Source organism: Myotis davidii, unplaced genomic scaffold (assembly GCF_000327345.1).
Source record: "Myotis davidii unplaced genomic scaffold, ASM32734v1 scaffold282, whole genome shotgun sequence".
In the NCBI taxonomy this organism is placed as follows: Eukaryota; Metazoa; Chordata; class Mammalia; order Chiroptera; family Vespertilionidae; genus Myotis; species Myotis davidii.
In genome coordinates, this window is record NW_006293249.1 from 1,242,042 (window position 1) to 1,251,298 (window position 9,257).

At 40.1% G+C, this 9,257-nt stretch overlaps 1 protein-coding gene across 2 annotated transcripts in view; it reads left to right on the top strand.

Annotated features, from left to right (window-relative positions):
• Nucleotides 1–9,257, top strand: part of LOC102774205 (sulfotransferase 1C4-like) — a 34,105-nt gene that overhangs the window by 15,926 nt on the left and 8,922 nt on the right. For both annotated transcript variants that reach the window (XR_001514403.1, XM_015566042.1), the window contains exons 4-6: nucleotides 2,694–2,820; nucleotides 5,132–5,226; nucleotides 6,865–7,039. Coding sequence is in view for 1 of the 2 variants with exons in the window: in XM_015566042.1 (XP_015421528.1) it covers nucleotides 2,694–2,820; nucleotides 5,132–5,226; nucleotides 6,865–7,039 (397 nt within the window). In the remaining variant the exon portion in view is untranslated. The remainder of the gene's footprint in view (nucleotides 1–2,693; nucleotides 2,821–5,131; nucleotides 5,227–6,864; nucleotides 7,040–9,257) is intronic.

The following is a 9,257-nucleotide window of genomic DNA, read 5'->3' on the forward strand; positions in this document are numbered from 1 at the left end:
TCAGGCTGCATTCCTGGGCCTGATTTCCAATCCTTTGCCAGCAAGAAGCTGAGACTCCCTCCCGATTGAGAACAACAACCCCCCCCTCAGCCGCCAGCCCGCATGTACTCCGCACCTTAGTATCTCACTTCCGCACTGCTCCTCCTCTGAGTCTCAGTGTTTTTCTCTTTCCTCCTAGTTGTAGAATTTCCACTCAGCCAGCTTTCCTGTGGTTCTGGATGATGTCCATTTCGTCTTTTAGTTGTATTTTTGAAGTGGTTGTTCAAGGCAGCAAACTCCAGTGTTTACCTATGCTGCCATCTTGGTTTCCTCCAGTTCTGTGCCTTTTAACAGTCTTGTCAAGAGCCACAGCTTATACCATCCCTGGGTGTATCCAGAGCCTAATCACTCTACCTTGCATATCTTTCTGTGTAGATCTGGGTCCGGGGGGGTGGGGGGATGACTAAAGACCAATGTCAATATATTGGTAGTATAGACAGAACCAGAGCTGAGTTGGGGGTAACAGTAAAACACCATAAGAACTGGGTAAGGTGTTCTGAGGACAGAAAGATGAGAGTACTTAACTCCTTGACAAGGCGGGTTGGCAAGGGTTACAGAGGAGAGGATCATGAGAAGTAAATAGGAAATTGCCAAGTGATGAGAGATGGGAGAGCATTCCAATTTACCAGATGGGTAGGAGCCATGACTCTTGTACTTAAAAAGTACATTCAAGGCCAGAAATGAAGCCTGAAAGGTTGGAGTCATAAGTGAAGGACCTTGTTGCCATGCTAAATGTTTGGACTGTATAGGCTACTTGGGTCACATAGAAGAATTTGAACAAGAAAATGAATGATTCCATTTACATTTTAGAAAAATCCCATATGGACATGGCAATGTGGAGGGGCAAAAAGAACTGGGTTCCCTAGCCAGTTTGGCTCTGTGGATAGAGCATCGGACTGTGGACCAAAGGGTCCTAGGTTGAGTTCCGGTCAAGGGCATGTACCTAGTTGCAGGCTCCTACCCAGCCCTGGCCTTGGTTGGGGTGCATGCAGGAGGCAACCAATCAATGTGTTTCTCTCAAATCAATATTTATCTCTGTCTCACCCTCTTTCTTTCACTCTCTCTAAAAATCAATGAAAAAATATCCTCTGGTGAGAAGGAAGGGAGGGAGGGACGGACGGAGGGAGGGAGGGAGTGAGGGAGGGAGGGAGGAGAGAGAGAAACATCGATGTGAGAGAGGAACATCAATTGGTTGCCTCCCAAACACACCCCCACTGCAAACTGGGTATGTGTCCTGACGGGGAATCAGAACCTGCCACCTTTGGGTGCATGGGATTTTTGCTTTGATAAAGGAAAAAAAAGAAGGACAGAAGGATGAGAGGGAAGGGCGGAGGAAGGAAGGAAGGAAGAAAGAAAAGAAGGAAGAAAGGAAGGAAAGAAGGAAAGAAGAAAGAACTGGGGCAAGTCTGAATGGAAAAAAGGACACATATGTAATACCCTTTGTAATACTTTAAGCAATAAAAAAAAAAAGACTGAATGGATATCAATGAGGAGATGGTGGCAATAGTCCAGAAAAGGAATTAGGAAGACTTGAATTAGGATGAAGAGATTAAAGGGAGTCAAATACATGGTAACAGAGACTAGACTTTGGGTGATGAGCACACAATGAAGTATACAGATGATGTATTATAGAACTGTATACCTGAAATTTATATAATGTTATTAATCAATGTTACCCCAATAAATTTAATTTTAAAAATAAATTTTAAAAATTAAATATGGGCAGTAAGGAGATGAATTCCAAATGTAAAGAAAAGACAGAATCCACATACTTGGTCAAGGATTGGCTTGGAAGAGTTTTAAAAAGAAGCATCTAGTGTGATTTTGTGATTTTAATTGTTTGGTAGTGGTACCATTAATAAAAAAAAGTGAACAAAGGAGGAAGAGTAAGTTTATCTGAGTATGAATTTAATTTTGAGCCCATTAAATCTGAAATGCCTGAAAGGCATTCAGGTATAGATATAAAAGCATGTAGCTTAGGAGAGTGGTATGTGTTGGGAACAAATCTGTCATAAATATATGAAATTTAGAGCAACAGAAGAAGGTGCAAAAAAAGTGAACAAAATAAGATTAAATGTAGGCTTCAAACAGAACTCTAAAAAAACCCCCAACATTTAAATTAAAGGTTTTTAAGTTTTAGTGATCACAGACCCTGCTGAGATCTGAAATAAGTCAGGTCTTCACTTCTACCAAAGAACACACCTATACAACATTTTGCTTGCAACTTAAAGGAGAGGCACAGTCCTCTTGATGTCCATCAGTGTGAGACCTCCTGGTTTAAGGGAGGAATGGCAGAATAACACACATTGAAAACAATGGCCACAAAGGTCAGAGAACTGAAAAGGAGTGTACTGCGGAAGGAGTGAGCAGAAGGAAGTTAGAGAGCTGGCTGAGAGACAGGTCACACAGGGCCTTATACTTAATACTAAGAGCAATGAACAGATATTGAAATTTTACACAAGGGAGCCACTTGATCAGATTTGCATATTTACAAGTTTATACTGGCTGATGGGATGATGAGTGAAAGAGAACAAAAATGTATTTGTGGCCTTTAGAACTTGGTCTGTGGATACAGACAGGTACTATGCACGTTAAATGCTCAATTTCTAAATCATTTTTTTAAATTTATATTTTAATTCTTCTGACCACTTTAGATAATTTATGTAGCAAGGAATGTCAAAGACAACATGGTGTCCTACTACTATTTTCAAAAGATGAACAAAGGACTCCCAGACCCAGGAAGCTGGGATGAGTACTTTGAAACATTCCTGTCAGGCAAAGGTAAGCCAAATGGAAGGAACCAGTCTTACTCATGTCTGCAGAGGATAAAGTTTCCTCATAAAATTCTTCTTTCTATAAAATTCTCTCCATAAAATTCACTCACAGAAGAAATTCTGATTACAGGGGGTGGAAGACAAGAGACAACATTCCTGAGAGATGTGGCATAGCTCTGGCTACTTGTCATTGTATAGGACTCATAGTTGAGTCCTATACCTCTGAAATAATTATGAATAAGTCTGATAAAATATTCTTTTCCATGCCTGGCCAGTGTGGTTCACAGATTGAGTGTGACCTACAAATTAGATTCAGATTCTGGGTCAGGGCACATTCCTGGATTGTGGGGGAATGTAGGAAGCAGCCAATAATGATTCTCTCTCATCATTGACATTTCTACCTTTCTCCCTCTCCCCTTCTCTTTGAAATCAATAACAATATTTTTAAAGTATTCTTTTCCACGGTCTACAGTAAAGTGAAAATATGCCTTTAATTGCCATTTGATTTCTATAATCCTAAGTGACAAAAGCTATTATTGCTAATTTGCTCCTTATAAGATACATTTTGAGAATGATCCATTTATACCCTGAGGTATTTTTACTGATTTAATGTCTTCAGCAAATTCACAGTGGATGCTCTAACAGTGATGTCAGATGCTTTTGACAAAGAATGAGCCACAAAGAAGTGACCTAGTTGAAGAATTTGAGAACATGGGACTGGGGTGATGTATAGATGGATCTTTCTAAATTAGAGCTGAGTGTAGTTCCAACTCCTTGTCCTATGTGAGGTTAAATTGTACACCATGCTGAAATCTTGGAAATCAAGACCTTGGAGGGTTCTCCTCTACAGAAAGGGGGGAGGGGGAGAGAGAGAGAGAGAGAGAGAGAGAGAGGGAGAGAGAGAGAGAGAGAAAGTCCTGATGAAGCAGATTTGGGGTTATCCCAATCATCTCCTAGTTTCAAATGTCATCCATCTGCTGATGATCCACAGATTTGCACTTCTATTCTTGGCCTCCACCCTGTGTTGGGTACATAGACCCAGCTGCCTCACTGACTTCTCCATTTGGATGACTATAAGGCATCTCAGACTTTACATGTCCAAATCCAAACTTTTGCCTTTCCTTCTGGAGGCTTCCACATCTTAGTTAATTGTGACTGTGCTTTAAGTTTCTTATGCCTAAAATCTTGAACTTATCTTGAGCCTCTTTCTTTCTTACTCACTCCACCCAATCCAACAGCAAATCTGTTAACCCTACCTTCAAACTATATCTAGAATCTTACCTATCCTGAGCACTTCTCCAACCACTTTGGTCAAATCTACCATCACACCTTCCCTGGAAAAATGAATAGCTCCGTCCCACCTCTCAGCTTCTGATCTTGCCAACCTACAATCTATTTTACACATAGAAACCAAGGGGATTCTATTAAAAGGGAAGTCAGACCACCTCATTCTTCAGCTCAAAGCCCACTAACTCCATTCCATTTCACTCAGAGTGAAAGCCTAAGCCTGAACTGTGACCCATAAGGCCCATAGGGTTGAGCCTCCTTTCCGCTCACATTTTTTCTCCTGTTCCTTTGCCCCTCTCTTAGTCTGTCCTAGTCCCATTGGCTGCCTTGCTATACCTCAAACACAAGGCAGTTTCTGCCCAGCACTTTACCTTGCTGTTCTGCTGCCCAGAAACGCACTTTCCTTCTTCAGGTTTTTACGCAATCTTGCCTTCTCAAAGAATCCTTCTCTGGCAAGACTATGAACATTTAAACCTTCTACATAAATGCAACATTTCCCCTCTCCTTCTCTGATTTATTTTTTCTTTTAAACATGCATTATGATCTCATATACTACGTATTTCACATTCATCTCATTTGTCTCCCCTACAAGATGCACTTCCAGAATAGGGCTTTCCACCTGTCTTGTCCACTGCTCTATCCCCAATACCCAGGATGGTGCTGAGCACATAGTAGGCTCTGCAGAATAAATTAATACATCCTAATATTATCTTATGACATAGGTACTATTATTGATTCTCTTTCAGAGATGAGAATTAAAATAACTGAGGCTAAGAGAGGCTAAGTAACTGGCCCAGGGTCATACAGCTATGTCAGGACTGAGATTCAAACCCAGTAGGCTCGAGCCTGAGTGTAATCTTGCCAGCTTCCAAAAGGAAGAAAAGTAATACAGAATATGGATATAGAATGTATAAAAAGTAAGTTCTTCTGCTTCTTGTGTTGACCAAGCACACCTTCCATTTATATTCTAAGGAAGCAACTCATTTTCTCTTCTGTCTTTTCCTACTTTCACTTATGTGTTTTCCTTCCAGTGGTATGGGGTTCCTGGTTTGATCATGTGAAAGGCTGGTGGAAGAAGAAAGAGAGTCACCCCATTCTCTATCTCTTCTATGAAGAAATGATGAAAGTAAGAAATATACTTGAATTTTGACCTCACAGAATTTTTTTCCTGAGTTACAGATCCATGACAACAATGAAGGAAAGTAACATATAAAAGTTTATCTATGCAAAATATTTTGCATGGCACCTTCAACTTCTTCAACCACCTTGCCATGTGACATACAAAACGCCAAACATGGCACCAATATAGTAGCTACCTTACTCCACAGCCTGTTTCTTCCTGCTAGCCTCCCTGTACTCTAGGGCCAATTCCCACCTCATTCAGAAGCATGGAAGAGGTCTTCTGTTTGAGCCACAAGATTTTTCCCTCTTTAGCTCTCAAGGTTCCTCCTTCCAGGATCTCTACCTCCCCCTCATCATTTGTTCTGACTTTCAAGAAAAAGAATTAGGACTCTTAACAGGAAAGAAGTACTGAGGAAGACTAGAGTTGTTTTAATTTGTTCACTTTTTTAAAAAGTATATTAAAGTTTTGTCACTGTAGCCTGTTTGGCTCAGTGGATAGAGCATCGAACTGCAGTCCAAAGGGTCCTCGGTTTGATTCTGATCAAGGGCACATATCTCAGTTGCAGGCTCCTCCCTGGCCCAGGTCCTGGTCAGGGTGTATGCAGGATGCAACCAATTGGTGTGTATCTCTCACATTGATATTTCTCTCTGTCTTTCCCTCTCTCTAAAAATCAATGGAAAAATATTCTCAGGTGAGGATTAAAAATAATAATAATAAATATTTAAAATAAGTTTTGTCATTTTAAATAAGATCCCCATTAGCAACATGTATAATCTCTGGTTCAAAATCTGTCATAAATTTATATGTAAAATAAATGCCTGGCAAATGTAGCCCTGACTGGTCCATGGTTCTCCAAGCCTTGGTTTATGACATGGATTTCCTTCATTAACCATGGCCTCTCTTTTCTTCTTCTACTCTGGGTAGAAATAATGTATTGCTTCTTTCCTTCCAAATGTTTGGCTGGGGCCATACTTTCTCTCTGCAGCTTTCCTAAGTATCAGCATCGCCCTCTGCTTCCCTCAGCATAGCCCTTTGTCTATTTGAAAGAGCCACAGTGAATGGGGGCCAGACCCCTCTTCTTCACTTTTGGATGAGGCTGGAACCCATTGCAGAGTGTAAGGCGCTCTCAAAAGGTCCGTCATTAAACAGGTATACCCAACATGTCCAGGGTCAGGAATAAGTAATGATCCAGAGTCATCAGTCATCAAAGCCAGAGAAACGTGGGCTCTGTATGTGTGTTTCTCCAATCACAAGGAGGAGACATATCTTGTTTATTTTGAATGACTGTTACCTGTTCTCTCAAATAGCTTCTTATCTGCTACCTGTAAAAGTGAAGGAAAATAATAACCTTCCCAAATAAAACAATTTTCAGCCTATTCTCTTAGCATCAGCTATAGCACAGTAGAAACACAATTGGTTTTAATACAATTGCACTTTATATGTACAAGCTTATTGATTTTACATTCATAAATTTAAATGTGGAATTACTTTTGTTAGAATTACTTTTAAACATAAACTAATAAATCTTTAAATGGTTTAACCATTATTCCAATGCTTAATTCTTTAAGATTTGTTCGTTGTTACATTTTTTTCCTAAGATATAAAAAACATCTACTACATTTCTTCTACGCTCCCCCATAGGACCCAAAACGTGAAATTAGAAAAATTATGGAATTCCTGGAGAAGAACCTAAAAGAAGAGGTTTTAGACAAAATTGTCTATAACACTTCATTTGATGTAATGAAAAGGAACCCCATGACCAACTACATAAATGATGCTAAAATGAATCATCGTCTTTCTCCATTCATGAGAAAAGGTGATGTATAAATGCACTTTGTATTTCCTCTGATAAAAAGAAAAACATTATCAAATTATAAAATGGTTTCCTAACATTCAAGCTCAGTGAATCACTATGTACAGTGTTTTCTGAAGTGAGTTCTTCAAAGCCTTATTAAGGGACCTAGACCATGTAGCATGTTTCACAGAGAAATGTGGGAAACTAACAAACTTAAACATACACTGCCCCCTTTAAAGCACATGAACATATTACATTTTCTGAGAAGAAATTTGCTTAATTTTGTTAACTCAGAGCTTCAAAAATGTATTTGACCCAAAACTATTTCTCAAGTAAAGTCTTTAATCTCTGGGAAGCTAGTATTTCTCTCAAACTAGTATTCTGGCTTCTTGAGATGTCAAATTAGGTCACCTATTTGATATATTTTTGTTTCCCAATGTAGGCATTTATCACACTGTGCACTTTCTTCTTAGAGGTGTTTTTTTGCAGCATTCTGTAGTTTTTGGTATGTTGTGTTCCAATGGAACAAATGAATGTGGAACAAATGAATGTTCCACTTTCATTTGTTTAAAGATATTTTTATGTCCTTTTGATTTCTTCTTTGACTCATCAGTTATGCAGAAGTATGCTTTAAATTTCAAATATTTGTGAAATACCCATAAATTATTGTTTTCTAGTTTCATACAATTGTGGTTGGAAAAAATACTTGATATGATTTCTATCTTCTTTTTAAAAAAAAATTTTGACAATAAGCTACCTTCATCCTAACAGTACTACTCGTGTAAACCGGATGGAACTGGGATCTCCCCGCCCTTCAGAGATTGAGGGGAACTTGGTGCCAGCACCTATTTATTTTAGGGACCATGAGAGTTCAGATCCCGCTTCGAGATTTCTGAGAATTCCTCGAGGTTAGTTTCCTTAGGATGTCCTGCTTTTCTGCCCAGGCTAATATGGACATCAGATGCATAAGATCTCTTCACTAGTTTCCACTGGGATTCTGTGCCTGCCAAGAACTTTGTGACGTTAATATTTTCACCAAAGATTCGTGGGGTTGCAGGATGATAGACAGCACAGTCAGCTTTCTATCATCCCAGTGGCTGTACCTCCACCCTTTGCCTCTCCAGTGCATTCAACACATACCTCCCTTTACTCTGGACTGGGCAGTCCTTCACACTTAGGTCCCCGCTTCCAAGCAGCCTAATCATGGCATTTTCCCAGCAAAGGTGGGTCACATTCCTGGGTTAACGGAGCTCTGTCTGGCTGTCATCCCACTGATCAGAAAGGTTGTTGTGGTGCTGAGAGTCTCCTGTTTTCTATCTCTTCATGTGGTCCATTTGGGAAATGTGAGCTTCAAACCAAGCTGAGGAGTTTCTACTCAAAGGATGTGAGGAATGACATCATCCGAGCTCTGCTTTAAGAAGGTTAATCTGGCAGGGAGGTATAAAAGCAGTTGGAACCAGGATCAGCATTAAGCATATCAGTTACAGGTCTAATGCAGTAATATTCTTCAGGTTTTCTTCTTCGCTCAAGACTGGTTGTGAAGGAGCAAAAGGAGTAAAACTGGTGTCCAGAAATGAACCTGGTAAATACCATTCCAGGTCCATCTGAGTGCAGCTGAAAAGGCAGGTTAGGGAGAAGTTGGGGGATCAGGGGTGGGCGAGATCAGAGAGAGCCCCAGAGGCAGGTTTGGCTAGTGGGGGTCCAGGGTAGCGGTCCTCATGGGATATAAATAGCCAGCTCCCTCTATCTTCTTAAATGTGGTAAGACTTGTTTTGTGACCTAACATATGATCTATACTGTAGAGCAGGGATCCTCAAATTACGGCCCGCAGGCCACATGCAAATACAAATATTGTATTTGTTCCTGTTTTGTTTTTTTACTTCAAAATGAGATATGTGCAGTGTGCATAGAAATTTGTTCATACTTTTTTTAAAACTATAGTCCTGCCCTCCAACCGTCTAAGGGTTAGTGAACTGACCCCCTGTTTAAAAAGTTTGAGATTCTTATCTATTTCCTGCTTGTTTAAACTATCCATTGTTAAAAGTGAGGTATTACTGTCTGTCTCCCTTTGGATCAATTAGTATGTGCCTTATATATTTAAATGTTCTGATGATGTTGGGTGAATATCTATACTAATAAAAGGCCAGGCATCACGACCAGAATGACCAGAGATCAGACCACCACGGCCCCTTGCCAAGTTGGCCCCGCCCCCAAGCAAGAGGTTAGGGGCAATCAGGCA